The sequence below is a fragment of the Jaminaea rosea genome (assembly GCF_003144245.1).
Source record: "Jaminaea rosea strain MCA 5214 unplaced genomic scaffold BDZ90scaffold_14, whole genome shotgun sequence".
NCBI lineage: Eukaryota > Fungi > Basidiomycota > Exobasidiomycetes > Microstromatales > Jaminaea > Jaminaea rosea.
The window spans coordinates 328,661-343,326 of NW_020289988.1; the positions used below are offsets into that span (position 1 = coordinate 328,661).

General features: G+C 61.8%; 7 protein-coding genes and 1 non-coding gene across 8 annotated transcripts; 4 read left to right on the forward strand and 4 right to left on the reverse strand.

Moving 5' to 3' along the window:
• The first annotated feature begins 51 nt into the window (after positions 1 to 51).
• Positions 52 to 2,359, forward strand: BDZ90DRAFT_234037 (hypothetical protein). The gene is made up of 3 exons (XM_025506869.1): positions 52 to 490; positions 563 to 1,404; positions 1,502 to 2,359. Exons 1-3 carry the CDS (start codon positions 95 to 97, stop codon positions 2,304 to 2,306), a joined length of 2,043 nt encoding a protein of 680 aa, XP_025360206.1. The 5' UTR covers positions 52 to 94; the 3' UTR covers positions 2,307 to 2,359.
• A 249-nt stretch (positions 2,360 to 2,608) lies between these two features.
• Positions 2,609 to 4,137, reverse strand: BDZ90DRAFT_223113 (Oxysterol-binding protein; the record flags this gene model as incomplete). The annotated part of the gene is made up of 6 exons (XM_025504560.1): positions 2,609 to 2,829; positions 2,919 to 3,291; positions 3,362 to 3,605; positions 3,669 to 3,796; positions 3,859 to 4,033; positions 4,076 to 4,137. The coding sequence occupies 6 exons, from the start codon at positions 4,135 to 4,137 to the stop codon at positions 2,609 to 2,611; spliced, it is 1,203 nt and encodes a 400-aa protein (XP_025360207.1).
• Positions 4,138 to 4,313: 176 nt separating this feature from the next.
• Positions 4,314 to 5,322, reverse strand: BDZ90DRAFT_69114 (hypothetical protein). The gene has a single exon (XM_025509782.1). It carries the CDS (start codon positions 5,077 to 5,079, stop codon positions 4,393 to 4,395), a length of 687 nt encoding a protein of 228 aa, XP_025360208.1. The 5' UTR covers positions 5,080 to 5,322; the 3' UTR covers positions 4,314 to 4,392.
• Positions 5,323 to 5,922: 600 nt separating this feature from the next.
• BDZ90DRAFT_t41 lies at positions 5,923 to 6,038 on the forward strand. Its single transcript has one exon. It is a non-coding gene; the product is annotated as a tRNA-Gln (tRNA).
• A 996-nt stretch (positions 6,039 to 7,034) lies between these two features.
• Positions 7,035 to 8,650, forward strand: BDZ90DRAFT_281418 (hypothetical protein; the record flags this gene model as incomplete). The annotated part of the gene is made up of 3 exons (XM_025509359.1): positions 7,035 to 7,465; positions 7,541 to 7,731; positions 7,813 to 8,650. 3 exons carry the CDS (start codon positions 7,035 to 7,037, stop codon positions 8,643 to 8,645), a joined length of 1,455 nt encoding a protein of 484 aa, XP_025360209.1. The 3' UTR covers positions 8,646 to 8,650.
• A 74-nt stretch (positions 8,651 to 8,724) lies between these two features.
• On the forward strand, positions 8,725 to 9,503 carry BDZ90DRAFT_234038 (hypothetical protein). The gene has a single exon (XM_025506870.1). It carries the CDS (start codon positions 8,933 to 8,935, stop codon positions 9,422 to 9,424), a length of 492 nt encoding a protein of 163 aa, XP_025360210.1. The 5' UTR covers positions 8,725 to 8,932; the 3' UTR covers positions 9,425 to 9,503.
• Positions 9,504 to 9,514: 11 nt separating this feature from the next.
• On the reverse strand, positions 9,515 to 10,647 carry BDZ90DRAFT_69215 (hypothetical protein). Its single transcript, XM_025509783.1, has one exon. It carries the CDS (start codon positions 10,347 to 10,349, stop codon positions 9,606 to 9,608), a length of 744 nt encoding a protein of 247 aa, XP_025360211.1. The 5' UTR covers positions 10,350 to 10,647; the 3' UTR covers positions 9,515 to 9,605.
• Positions 10,648 to 14,126, reverse strand: BDZ90DRAFT_69222 (hypothetical protein). The gene has a single exon (XM_025509784.1). The coding sequence runs from the start codon at positions 13,988 to 13,990 to the stop codon at positions 10,946 to 10,948; it is 3,045 nt and encodes a 1,014-aa protein (XP_025360212.1). The 5' UTR covers positions 13,991 to 14,126; the 3' UTR covers positions 10,648 to 10,945.
• Between the last annotated feature and the right edge of the window lie 540 nt (positions 14,127 to 14,666).

Below are 14,666 nucleotides of genomic sequence, written 5' to 3' on the forward strand. Positions count from 1 at the left end.
CGGACGAGGCGGCGAGTGGAGCTTTGCGCTTCTTGCGCTTCTTGCTTTCCTCCCCTCCTCACTGCCACTTGACACGCCAACGCGGCCGCCGGACATGGCCGAGATCATAGACCCACAGCAAGCCGATCAGGCTCAGTCGCTGCAAGAAGCCACGACGGCTGTAGCTTCGGGGTCCTCCCGCCCGACCGCTCACGCGCAGCGATACGACCGCCAGCTGCGCCTGTGGGCCTCGTCCGGGCAGGCTTCTCTCGAATCGTCGAGCGTCCTCCTCATCGGGGCGACTCATCTCGGCGCTCAATCGCTCAAGAATCTCATCCTGCCGGGTATTGGCAGTTTTACTGTGCTGGACGGACAGATGGTCGGAGAGTACGATGTGGGGAACAACTTCTTCCTCGAGGCCGAGAGCAGCTATGGCAAGCCGAGGGCGCAGGAGGTTGCGCGTTGCTTGGCTGAGTTGAATCCGAGCGTCAAAGGGCGGGCAGTGTGCGATGTGAGGGTGCGAGGCGTGACACTTTAACAAGCTCTATACTGACCCTCTACTGGCGCGCGCGCTCGATCGCAGGACCCTGCTCGCCTCCTCTCCAGCGACCCCGGCTTCTTTTCGCAATTCACCCTAATCATTGCCGCCAACCAGCCGCCGCATGCTCTACTGGCTCTCTCGGACCTCTGCTGGTCTCACGCCACGCCTCTGCCCCTCATCAGCGTGCGCGGCGCCGGGATGATTGGCTCCGTCCGCGTCCAGATCAAGGAGCTAGGCATCATCGAGACCCACCCTGCCTCTACCGTAGACCTCCGCCTCACCTCACCATGGCCGGAGCTGGAAGCTTTTGCGCAGGGCTACGACGTGCAAGATCGGGACGCGATGGCACACGGGCATATACCTTACATTGTCATCCTTTTACGCAAGTTGGACGAGTGGCGGCAATCCTACGGCGAGCTCCCCGTCCCCTCGAAGGATCGCAAGGCGTTTGCGCAGAGTGTGGACGCGATGCGCGACAAGAGTGTGGTGGACACGGAGAACTTTGACGAGGCTATTGCGGCGCTGGGCCAGGCGGTATGGCGACCGATCGCCTCGGGGCGTAAGGTGCCCGCCGAGGTGGGAGCGCTATTCGACGACCCTGCCTGCGCGACTGCCCCTACGCCGGGGACGACGAACTTTTGGCTCCTAGTGCGAGCGCTGCGTGCTTTCACACTCGCGGAGGGACATCTGCCTCTGCCGGGCAGCTTGCCGGACTTTAAGGCCACCTCGGCGACGTACGTGGCCCTGCAGCGGTTGTACAAGGACAAGGCGAGGCGGGACGTAGCGGCGTTGAGGGGGTGCCTGGGCGAGGTATTGCAAGAGGCGGGCCTGCCGGGCGATGCGGTGCCGTCGGGTGAGATTGAGGCTTTTGCCAAGAATGCGAGGTGAGTGCGCGCGGGGTGTGGGGGGTGGGGAGAGCGGCGAAGGAGGAGAAAGCATTGCTGACCCGCAACGCCCACGCCGCCCGCACCGCCCGCACAGCTACATCAAGCTGATTCGAGGGCGCAACCTACGCGACCTGCAAGCCAACCCGAACAAGGACGCCGTACCTCTCGCGCTGATGGACCCAGTCAATCCGCCTACCGTCCAACACCACATCGCCTTTGAAGCGATTGACGCCTTTTACGCCTCCACGGGCCGCTTCCCCGGGTCGAGCAAGGGAATGACCGATTCGCTCATCGGCGGCGCGTCGCACGGAGCAGGCGCCTCGCACTCCATGTCCACCTCTTCATCCGCGGCGTCACTCGGCACACGCGGCGACGACTACGATGGCGAGCCGGACAAGAAGCGTCAGCGCAGCGACTCGCCCTTTGTGGCGACGAACGGCGCGGGCACGAGCGCGGGCACGGGCGTGGACGCGGAGATGAAGACGGCTACACCGCAGCTATCGGATAATGGCGAGGCCCGAGAAGGCGCGGAGGAGGACGACGACGAGGGGACGCCGCCTTGGCGAGAGGATCTGGCGGCCTGCCTTGCGCTGCTCGAGGGGCCGGGCGGGATTCTTGAGAGGTGGGGACTACCCTGCGATCCTGCGCAAGACGACGACAGAGACGCGAACGACGACGACGACGACGACGAGCCGAGCGGCGCCACCCTGGTGCGCAAGTCGGTCCGCGAGCTGGTGCGCTCCGGGCATGGTGACGTGGCTAGCACGGCGAGCTTTTTGGGCGGGATTGTGGGTCAGGAGGCGATCAAGGTCATTGCGAGGCAGTACGTGCCCGTCGGGGCGGGGAGTGGGGTTGTGCTGTACGACGGGGTGAAGCAGTGTGTCGGCGCCATGACCTAGGCGCGCAGAGATGCCGTAATGTGAGCTCGCGCGCCGCGGCGCGAAGTTGCGACACGACATTTAATGGGCATCGAATAGACTAGCGACTAGCGAGAGAGAGAGAGAAGTAGAAAACAGAGAGAAAAGCCAGCCACCCAGCTGCCGACGCTTTAAGCCAGCCAGTCGTCCAGCAGCCAGCCGCCTGCCGCCGTAAAGCGTGTAGTAAAGATGCGGCGGGCAGGGGCGCATGCGCGAGCAGGCAGTCCACGCCTGCCTCTCGACCCTTGATCCTTGGTGTCCGATTCCACGCGCGCCGCGCGCCCTCACGCCCTCCTCTTCTCGAACCACTTGACGGCCTTCTCCGGCCTGTATGCATCGCTGGGGAGGGCCTCCAACTTGGGTACAAACTTGTCGCCGACCTGTTCGAAGAAGCGCGGCTTCCACACCTCTCCCTTTTCTTCTCGCTCCTTGACTCGCTGGCGCTGTGCGTCCTCGATGGCAGACTTGGCATCGGTCGCCTTGTCGAGGTTCTTTTCCTTGATGCCTGCGTGCGGGGCGCGTGTGCGTGAGCGCGGACAGGATAGTCAGCATCGGACACGACACGCATAGTCCTCTTGGGCGGCGCCGCCTCACCCTCGGTGACTCGCGCCCACAGCCTTCTGCTCTCGAACTCTTCCTGCTCCTCCTCGGGCCTGACGCTCTTTTGCGCAAACTGTGCCTTCTTTGCGTTGAAGAGCTCACGACTCGCTCCGCCCTTTGCCTCCTTGTAGTCCATCTCGTCCGACCACTTGCCCGAGATGTCGCCGATGTGCTTGCCGCTGTGGGTCACGCGACCGGCAATAGCGTTGTACGTTCCCGTGAAATAGCCCTTTGTCTTGAACTCGACGTCGGCCGACATGTCGTTGTTGGCGTTTGTGATCTTGGAGTGGTCGCCGAGCTCGAGGACCATCTTGCCGAACATGATGCCGCGGGCGTACATGTTGGGCATCCCGATCTCGTACTCTCCCTGTGCGTAGCGCGCGGAGTGAGAGCGGTCAGCATCTGCGCCAGCAATCTGCTCGCGCCACGCAACTCACGTCCTCTGGTCTGTCGAGCAGAGCCACACGATTCTCGCCCCCCATAATCGTGGCAGCCGAGTTGCCCAAGAACTTTGACTTGGGCTTCAGCTCGCCGTAGAAGATGAGGTCATTCTCTGGCGAGACGTAGTAGTAGGCCGAGATGGGCGGGTGGTGCGAGACTTGCTCGGCAATGTAGAAACCCTCGGTCCCGTTGCCGTACTTGTACGAGCATTGGAACCACTCGCCGAGGACGGGGTTGTACCTGGGCGGGGTGCGTGGAGTGTAAGCTGTGCAGCTCGTCGCGCGACTCGCTCGCCCTACTCACGGCTTCTTGACGCCCTTTGGCTTGATGTGCCAGCCAGAGAGGTAGTATCGCGTGACTGCAATGAAGCGCTCCTCTGCGTTGTCCTGCTTGCCCGTGCCAAAGATGAGGTCCGGATGGCTCATGAAGTCCTGCGGGTAAGGGGCCGTGGTGAGTGTGCGCTGTTTTGCGTCTCGCTACAGTCCTGGCTCACCGTGATGCGCTCCAACATACTCCTGGGCTCGAGACAAAAGGTAGGCAACGTCACCTTGCTCAAGTCCATCCCAATCCTCAACTGGCCAATCAAGCTCAGCAGGATGTTACCGCTCTCCTCATCGAGCTCCTCGGTATCATCCGCCGACGCCCCCTGCGGCGGTCCATCCTCCTTGCTACCACCAGCGGCCACTGCCCCGCTGCTCCCTCCCGGAGACGAGTGGCCGACGGCTGACTTTGCTCCCGAAACGGCCGAGTTGACGTGGTCGAGGAGTCCCATAGTTCTGCGCGATAGGTGTGCTGGTGCGGCGGTGCAGTGGCGCGTGAGTGCACGGCCTCCACGATGCTGCGACTCGTTGGACATACTCACAAGATGATGCGGGGGGGCTCTACTATATGTCTGTGACCCTATTGAGTGCTTTCTGTGTACTTGTGCCGAGTCGCACGCTGCTATTTCGAATGGATGATCGTGATGAGGCGATGGCAAATGGCAGTGGAGCGGGGAAAGGGAGAGAGAGACGAGATGGAGGCTCCGTCACTCTGCCTCCGCACACATCCACATCCCAGGGCGCGGCGCGGGTGGTGACGCACGACGCACGAGGCAAGCGGTGCGAGGCGGAGAGCCAGTGACAGAGGCCAGTTGAGGCCAACAGCACCGCTCATCATCAATGATGCTCATATTGGCACACTCTTGGCAGCTCCTCAACAACGAGTCATTCGAGGAGGTATCGTCAATGCATCGGCCCAATGTGGGAGTTCGCATGACCAAGACACCAGTAATGACGACTGGAGTCCAGCCTCGCATCGAGTAGCTCGTCTGGCTGTGACACAGACGACGCAGCCTGCCGTTCTCCTCGCCCACCTTTGCCGTCCTTCGCCATTCAGAGGTCCAAGACGGCGAGAACGGAGACCGGGTGTGGATTGAGCTGACGAGCGGATTGTCGCTCCCACAAGCCGAATCCTTGCTCGCACGAGCTGGCTGTCCACACGGCGCAGCCCATGCTTTACGGGCGAGGCTTTGCTTGGTGACGCAGGAGCCAAGGCGAAGCGCGAATGGGCCAAGGCGAGCAAGCTGACGGCTCGCGAATAGGGGAAGGACGTGCGAGGCTTGACAGTAATGCTCAAGTCGTGCGTAGCAATAGCGTTGATTGTGCAAATCATCTTCGATGATAGAGTAAGAGCAGCTGCGATGGTGGGGTAGGAGCAGCTGCGATGATGACATGCTGTGATGACTACATGATCCTTCTCAGAATTAGTCACGCCCATTCTTAGCCTCTGCATTGGCACCACGTCCTATGCCCACCACTCGATAGCAGCCATGGCTTGTCGACTGCCGCTTGCCAAACGTTTGCGACTTCTTCCCGCGCTCCGTCGCCTTAGCCAGTGCCTGTCCGGGCCCCTGGCTCTGCTGCGTAATACCTCTATGAGTTGGGCCCAGGTATATATATTCAACTCAGACAGGCCTGTCAGAGGAGAGTGGCACTGTTGTCAGTGCTGGCGTGGCAAGGAAGGCATGAGGTAGTGTGCTCTGGGTCAACATTAGAGAGCAGAGTGCACGTATCCGGTATGGCTCGCTCGTCGCTCTAAGTCGGGTCTGAATCGTGCTGCCTCGCTCCAACTGGCGCTGAGGTGCCGCAACTCGTTGTTGATGAGGAAGTCGTGAAGTCGTAGAAACTATAAGCGTCCAAATTCGCGCTCTTGCTAATCATGAGAGTGGGCGAAGAGCCGAGTGATGTTCACCAGGGAAGGGGAAGTGACGAGCTAGCGGCCTACCGTCCCATTCGCTTCTTTGGCTATTCGGTGGCCGTGGGTTCGACACCACATGCACCGCGGTGTACGACGACTGTCAAGAATGGCCCGTTCCCTTGCGAGGCTACACAGAAGGATAGTGGAATGGATGCAGTTCAAGGAGGACGTGATAGAGGCTGTCGCAGGAGAACGACAGGGAAAGACGAGGATACGGGCCGTCGCTCGGCGGCAAAGACGTCCCAGAGGTGGCGACGGAGTGGGAGAACGCTCTGAACGGTTAGATACGTTATATTTTGGCCGGTTGACATCACAATACGGAGGTATGGTGTAATGGTAACACTTTCGGTTCTGATGGTTCTCCATCTAGATCCGGCCCTTCTGGGCCTGTTAACAGGTCTCCGAATGCCCCTGGTTCGATTCCGGGTATCTCCTGCTTCCTACGATGTACAGTAGCATCTGGGAGTTGTTCTTTTGGTCTTGCAGCGCCGTAGCCTTGCTCTTCAATCTTGGATCTTCTCAAACGTCTCTGCACGCGCGGAATCCGCATTCCGCGGCGCCCCAATAACTCCGATAGCCGATTGAGCGCGTCGGAGATGGAATTTACGCCACGTGGCAATGATGTGTCACTCCGAGCGGGCGCGGCGTAAGCCACGTGGCTTGACATGGAACAGAGCGGGCCGCAATCGTCAGGAGAGCAAAGCGAGGAGCAGCGCGTCGCTACGACATGGTCTTGATGGCGGGCGGGTCTGGGTCCCCGCCGGTCGCCGCCTTTGCTATCACTCATTGCGCTGCGCAGTCGTGACGCCGAGCCTGGACCTCCGACGACCCGCCACCTTTGCTACCGCCTGCCCCGCTCTCTACGGACATCGAGACCCGCAGCGTGTTCCCCGGCCATCGTCGTCGAGTGCCAAGCCCCATGGCGGGTGACACGGGAGTAGAGTGCGGAGCGCAGTGGTCGTATGGTAGCGGGCGCAATGTGATAACAGGCGGTCAAGCTCATCAAGGAAGGCTGCGACGTTCCGTAGAACAAAGGTCGAGGCCTCGTATCTTGAGCCGCTACTCGTTTGTACCTGTCGTCGTGGCTAGCTTCTAGCCCCCGGCGCTCTCGCCGACCTCGCCCGCCCGCTCGATGTCCACGACGATCGAGCGGTGGATGCTCGCTCAGCGTGCGCTGTCAAAAGCTCATCAGCGACGACTCGCATCCTTGACTTCCCCCATCATTGACTTCCCCCATCATCCCCCCGCGACACACATGACGTCCTTGAGCCACACCCATACCGCCATCATCCGACTCCCTTTCGCCTTTGCAAGGGAACGGGGTACTGTAAGCAGTAGAGCAGTCGTACAACGCAGCGCCCGCTCGATATTCAATCCTTTCTGTTACCACCTTTTCGACATCCCACCAACGCTGCAACGTCCTAAAATACAATGAGCTCAGCCAACGACAACATCATCCAGGGAGTGCAGGCCGGCAACCACGACGGCGCCGTTACTTTGCCGCGCCCCTCCCAGCAGCTATTCGACGACGCTGAGGCAGAGGCGTCCGACACCCAGAGCTGGCGCGTTGCTCAGCTGCTCTCGACAATCCGACCGTACCTCACCCTCCTCGAGCGCATGGACGCCGTCGTGGCTGCGACTGGCGTCACTTTCGAGAGTGAGCGTATCCGTGTTGGATACGCCTACGTCATTGTGCGCCTGATGAATACGATCATCGCGCGTGATGACACGGACGTTCTTCCTCCTCCTCCTGCTCTTCCCCCTCTTCCTCACCCCTCCCCTGCCCACACCGCCTTCATCGTCTTCTTCTTCAGATACTCTTCAATTCAACCGCTGCAGGCTGGTGCGCAGGGAGGCGCGGCGTACAACAGCGTGCAGGAGAACCTGCCCTTGGTGACGGAGCTGCTGGCCAACACCTGAGACGATCCCGGGTTCAGTCGCCAGCTTGACAAGAACAAGTTCAAGCTGGTCGACCAGATGCGCGTGGGATCTGCCATTGCTGGAATGGTAGAGAAGAATGGCGAGCTCCAGCATGACGTCTGGCAGTCGGCCATCCCTTGTCTGCAGAGGGCAGACCGCATCGTTCTCCCCGCCGACGACAGTCTCGTCGACGATCTCCTTTCAATGCGTGAGTGCTCCCTGCTCCACTGCGGACATGCCAGAGACCGAGACTTATCACGCTCCTGACATTTGCGTCTCTCGCCAATAGTTTATCTTCTCTCTTTCACTCGTGCGGACATCATTCGCCTCTACAAGGAGGATGGTGTCCCCAAAACCAAAATCTACACTTGGCAGGCATTCATGGCTTTTCTTCGCAAAAGGGATATGGATTCACGTCCGGAGGCATTCGTGGAGGTGATGCAGCGCGGCGAGATGTCTAGGACGCTTGACCAGATCAAGTCGGCTAGCGATGGCTGCTACCGTCGCCACACATTGACCGTCGACGATCTGGACAAGTTGGAAGGGGCTGGCATCTCGGGCCACGGGCAATTAAGGCAGCAGTGGGAGGTGACGGAGCTCGTGCACGAGCCTGGACGGGTGAAGCAGTTGCGTCACAGGGAAGTGACGTACCTCATCGAGCTGCGCGATGAGGCATCTCGCCCATCCTTGTCGGAGGCAGGCCCCTCCAAGCCCTCACCCGCTGGCGCCTCCAAGTCCTCGTCCGCCGGCCGCCTCAAGCGCTTGCCCACCCTCCCCTCCGCTTCCTCTCCTCCCGGCCTCGTCAAGTCCTCCTTCCCCGGCTCCTCTGGGTCCTCTCTTTCCACGCCCTCAAAGTCTTCTCTGGCCGGCCCTTCCTCTCTCGCCGGCCCATCCAAGCGGCCTGCGGCGTTCTCTTCAAGCTCTTCGTCCTCTCGCAAGCCCTCTCTGGCATCTCGCATCAGGCTCTCTACCTTCAATCCATTCGGCACATCGGCGTCACGCTCAACATCCTCCCGTCCTTCCATGCCGGCCCCTCCTCCTCCTGCAGCTGGTCGTGGAACTTCTGGAGGGGGCGGGCACGCGGTGGGTCGCACGGTGGAGGCGCCTTGGCAACGGGTCTGACGGCTCTTCTCGGTCGTGGTAGTGGCCATGGTGGTGGTCGTGGTCGTGGTGGAGGGACGGAGCGCGGCCGTGGTGGGGACGGTGGCTTTACACGAGCCGATCACAGCGTCGTAACATCTTAACGTCGCATTAGCATCGAGCCATTGTAATCAAATCGACCTTCATATTTGATGCGGTTGAGATTCGGCTGGCTGATATTCCGCAAGGCGTCGTCGCCTCGCTGCGCCTTCCAGTGACCCGAGTGGGCGGCCGCGTCAAGGTCGTGCACAGTGGCGGTCATTCGACCCATGAATGATAGCCAGGTTATCCAATGCGAGGGTCGCGATTCGACTGCGATGGTCAAGCACGAGGAGCTGACAGCAGTGATGGTGACCAAGATGCAACAAAACAGTAAGGCGGCACGCTCCAATCTGCCGACGTTCAGGATGAAGATGATGGATTACGATGCTTGTCTGACAGGAAAATGGAAAGGGGAGGAGAGGACAAGAGTCGTGCTCTACAACCACTCCTTGAAGACGGAGGCTGAAGCTGCAGAGACAGCCACCTTCTTCTCCTTGAAGGTCTTCTTCGACGCCGCGTGCATTCCGCCGGGGTTTCGCAGGCCTCTCCGGGCTATGTACTTGGCCTGGATGCCCTTCTCCGCCCTCTTGACGACGTTGTCGATTTGCATACGCACCCTGCGTAACATGCCACCGAGACTGTTAGCGAGATCGTACAGTTCATCTTGCGCAACAATCGTCACAGCTCACCTCCTGCACAAGTCGCAGAGAGCCTCGTGACTCAACGTGCCTAGATTGGCCTCATCTGGTTCCCTCGGACGCTGGATGAGTAAGGTCCGATTCTCCCCACCTGGCCCCTGCAGATCATGAGGGCGAAGACGTCGTGAGTGGGCGGTAGAAGGTGGGCGGTAGAAGCAGATGAAGAGAAGCAGCGGCGACACTGATCACTCACCTTGAGCCCTTAGAGCCGCGTGCGCTTGGCCGTCTGCACCCACCGCTTCAGCTCCGCTTTGCGCGCCGCGGCTGCTGGGCCATCATCCCTCACTCTCTTTGCCCTTTCGCGCTTGTCCCCCTCGTCGCCGTCGCCATCGCCCTCGCCATCGCCGTCGCCATCGCCCTCGCCCTCAACGCTCGCTCCCCTGTTGGCCTCCGTCTGCGGCAGGCTGGCGTAGACGCCGTCGCTGAAGAAGGTCGCAACGGCAACAGCCAAACACTGCCACCTCTCATGTCCAGCATCCCAGCAGGCGCGAGCTGCCTCCATGACGCGCACGCGCTTCTCCCTGATCGCGTCGAGCTCCTTGGATCCACAGCCAAGCTGGGCGCCAACCTCGCTGCCAAACTCGGCTGCGACGATAAACTCGAAGTGAGCCATCGTTGAGCGAATCTCAACGGAGAACTCGTCGAGAGAGAAGAGGGCAGAAGCGAATGCTGAATCGGATGAGGTCGCGTCGCTCATTGGCTCATTGTCGTCATCGTCGCCGTCGGCCAGGAAGTATCGACGGTGCGCTTCGAGCATCTTCGCGTCGGCGTCGGTATCGGTCGCAGGCATGGGCCTGCCCTTGACGAGGATGTCGTGGAACTCGTGGATCTGGTGCAGACGAGATTCGATTTCGGCCGTGCGAGAATCGCCTTCGGGGGTGGAAGGGAGGGCGGCGAGCGCGGCGGGGGCGGCGAGCGCGGCGGGGGCGGCGGCTTTTGAAGTCATTGTAGTCGTGGAAGCAAGTGGGCGGTGACGAGTGAGGACGTAATATGTCTGCGGTGACGAGTAGTGATGGGAAGGGAGAGAAGAAGTCAAAGGTCTGCCACCCGAGGCCGCTCGTTGTGATGGCAGGCAGGACGTGCCTCTGGCCAGGTGCCTGCGTGAGCGCGTCCGCACGACGATGTCAGGAACCACCTGCTGTGGTGACGCGCGGGTGCGGAGGATGTGACAAGTCAGCGGCGCGCCCCTCCCCCCTGTCTCAATTGACGGAAAGGCAAAGCGGTGGGGGCAAGAGAGTTCAGTGCATCCACGCAGCCCTCATGGTTGATAATGAGCATGAAATTGATGAGCCAAGTTGAGGTTGAGCGCCGTGCCGCGCCAGAGACCTATGAACAGGAGAGGAGTGACTGTGCCCGCACAAAGAGAGTCCTACCCGACGCGACGCGCCGCGACGCAACGCGCCATGACCGTCTTCTCCGACTGCGCCCGCCGCCCGTAGATGCTGATAAAAAAAAGGTGTTGTTGTTGTTGTTGTGGTGGCGCGCCCATGATGCCGAGACTATAGACAATTGGTTGCGCGCGCGCGCGCGCGCACGCCGTGCTCATACGAAAAAGTGTGTAAAGATCCTACTGCTGGGAGCGACGACCATCTCCTCCATCTTGAACGAGTTGAGCTCCTCCTTGATCTGCGCGGCGAGCTCCTGCGTCAGACGATTGCACGTTGCGAGCTCACCGCGCCGGTCGTAGACGTGGGCCGGCCACGTCGAGTGGTAGATGGGCACCTCGGTGAATCCGATGCGCTTCTTCTGGAGCGAGGGGCGCGAGGTGGTCGTCGGGGTAGGGTTGGTGATGAGGGAGAGTGTTGGCATGGAGGAGTTGGAGTGGTGGCCGTAGACTGGCGCTGCCGTGGGAGCGCGCGGTTCATCGGCGGCGCTGGGTGGGGTGGGCGCGTCATCATCGCCCGTCGTGCCGCGCGGTACGCCGTCCATCCTGTCTACGCCGGCAGTGGTGGTGGACATCGACGATAGCATAGGAGCGCCGGGCGCAGAGGCTTGCGGCGTGTCGTACGAGTTGGCCCGCACCCTGCCAGCAAATGGGCGCGTAAAGTCGTTGGGCGTCTGCGCCTGCGTCAGATGTGCGCACGAGGCGCTCTTTTTGAGGATGCTCTTTGGCGACGTTACGCGTGCGGCGCTGGCTCGAGAACGCTCGATGCCTTCACCCCAGTGTCGCAGAGAGTCCGTCTCGCCTTCGTCGCCTGATCCTTCGCTGCCCTCCAACGCGGGTAGACGCGGTGGTGGTTCGAGCTCCTCTGCGTCGAAGCCGGGCACCCCGCCAAAGTCGTCGCTCGGGACGTGCGCGCCCGCGCCCGCGTAGATGTCTTGCGGTGCTTCGTGCTGCACGTCTGCAGAGTACGGGATCGTCTCGAGTCCAGTCGGGACTTGCGCCTGCTCTGCTCCGGCCGCGCTGCCACCGCTGCTGCTGCTGCTACCCCCAACCTTGAGTCGATTCTTCCATCCTCGCTTGCTCTTGAGACGCTCCTTTTCCTTTTCGATCATCTTCTGTCGACTCTCCACTACGTCGTCCGTCGTCTTGCCCTTTGGTCGTGCTGCTGCTGCTGCTGCTGCCGCCGCCGCTGCCGCAGCCTCTGCCTCTTGACGTTGTCGGGCCTCCGCCTCCGCCTGCTGCTTCATCTGCAACTGATGCTGGCGTACGTAGTGGGCTGCGGGGGAGAGACTCGAGTCGGCACCGTGATCTAGCTCAGCGGTGGCGCGTGAAACCGAGGCGAGGGCAGGGTCGCTCTTGCGGCTGGAGCGTTTCGCCTTAGACGCGCTACGAATGGCCGCCTCGTCGGCAGGCACGGGCAGCGTGCCAAAGTCGTCGTCGTGCAGACCTTCCTTGCCTGCCTCCTTGTCCTTGTTGAACATGTTGGTGAGCCCCATCAAGCTGTGACGACGAGCCATCTTGCCCAGATTGCCGACCTTTCGCAGCATGACCGATGCGCTCGAGACGGTCGAGGAGATGGAGATGTTGTCCGTCGACGAGTTGAACTTGCGATTGAAGAGGCTGCGCTTCCCGCTCCCGTCGGTCGAGCCGCTGATAGGTGGGCGTGTGCTCCTGCGCGAGCTGATCGAGGCCGCAGACGAGCCGCCGGCGATGCCACCTGGTGAGGCACCGACGCCGCCAAACTCTGAAGCGTCGAAGCCACCGCCGCTACGAGCCGATGACATGGAGCCAGGGAGTGCGCGTCCAGGTGGTGCAGCCGAAGGTCTCGCAGGCATGGTGCTGCTCTGCGGTCGTGCCTCTGCTTGCTGCATCTCGTTCATCGTCGAGAGGCTCAGGGCCTTGCGCAGCTTGCCGCCGAATCCCTTCTTGGCGGGCCGCCCGACTGGCGGTGCATCTTCACGGTCGCTCCCTCCGTAGTCTGCATTGGTATCGTCGTCGTCCTCTTCACGCGCGGCAGGTCGGGACAGGGGCGAGGGCTTCTTGGCAGCGACTGCAGCTGCCGTGGGTGTCGTGCGTCCAATCGTCGATGCCTTGTCGCTCCTCGTCGACGAATAGGCTGAGCTCTGCGAGGAGACGGATCCTGAGCGCGAGTGTGGGACTGACCCGTCGTCGGCAGGTGTGACGATGCCGGAAGACGTCGAGCGTGTACTCTCGGTGCGAGAGGGAGGTTCTGGGCGCTTGTTGCGGCGTGCAGAGTCGGAAGAGGACTGGCGCATGGGCGTCGATCGATTCTCAACAGGTCGCAAAGGGGCGGCGGCTGCGGCTGCGGCGGCGGTATTTCGCGGTGCTAGTTGTGCCGTCGAGGGCGATGCTGTCATGCCGGGCGCCGAGGGTGCGGATGAAGATGATGATGAAGAAGCGGACGGCGCCGCCGTCATCGGCGCACCTCCACGGCGATATGGGTGAGGATGGAAGCCATTGGTGCCTGCAGCAGGAGGAGGTGAAGGAGCCATTGCGCCCGGTGGTAGAGTGCCACGACTGCTGGCCATGGCGTAGGTGACGCCTGGCATGCCTTGCTGGTTGAAGGTGTCATTGTACGTCAAGGGCGCTGGACGTGATGGCGACGCTGTGTGTGCCTGCGCGTGCGCGCCCCACGAGTATTGGCCAGGCGGAGCGAACGACATGTTGTAGACGGGACCGATGCCGGCTTGGTGGAACGGTGGGTGATGAGGGTAAGCGCCGGAGCCGAAGCCTCCTCTTTGCTGCTGCTGCTGTTGGGGGTAGGATTGCTGGAATGCTGCTGTGGGTGGCATTTGAGGGAGCGAGGGCCCTGACGCCTGCTGTTGCTGGCTTGGTGTCGAAGCGTGAGTTGGCGCCTTGGGCGGGCTCGTTGGGCTCGTCGGGCCCGTCGTGCTCGCCGGACTCGTAGATAGCTGAGACGATGCTGACGAGGAGCTCGGAGCTGCAGCGGCAGCGGCGGCATAAGAGCGAGGCTGCGGCGAAGAGGATCGAGCAATGCCCGCACCAGGGGGGGCTAGATTGCGGCCGGGGCCTGCACCATTGACGTGCGAAGACGATGGTGGCGACGAAGCAGAGCTCACCGGCGTCGGCGTGACCTGCGGATCGCTCGTGACGTTGTCGTCATCCTCAAAGAGGGGCGAGCTCGCCGGGGGGGTCCAGTTGACTGCAATGGACACAGCCATGCGAGCGGCAGCGACGAGGGAATGTCAAGGGGGAAAGGTTGGGCTGCTCTGCTATCAAAAGGGCGACGCAGCGGACGATGAGCAGGGGGTTGGGGAAAGTGCAGTGAGGCGAGGATGCTGCGCGACGAGGATGCTGCGCGGTGAGATGCGATGATGAGAACGAGGAGCTGTGATGCGCTCGCGCGGTGATGATAGCCTTCGAGGAGGCGCAGGAGGGGGCAGGAAGGGGTGGCAAGCGTGCGTCTGCGCACTCGTCGTCTTGCTGCCCAGTCTATGGGAGCTGAGTGGGGTTACGATGCTTCGTCGAGCGTGTGCCGGGCGTAGGGAGGAGAGGAGGTGGTAATGGGTGCGTGGTAGTGGTCGTGGTTGGTGAGGATGGGGAATCTGACAGGATTGAGCCCTCTGTGAACTTGGCGTCGTCGTCGTCGGCACCTGGAGCGAGCGAGCGAGCGAGGCCTGACTGCCGCTCCTGCTGCTGCTGCTGCTGCTGCTGCCGCTGCTGCTGCTGCGACGCTGTGGGCCTGGCTCGCCGAAAGAGCGGAGACACGGCAGCCACTCACGCCCGCACTAGCCAGCGGCCAACGCAGCTCACTCACCCACAACGTGGTCGTCGAGCGGGGCGGTCGCCGCCGCACTGAAACCCACACCAACCCAACACACCAGTCGCTCCGCCGCG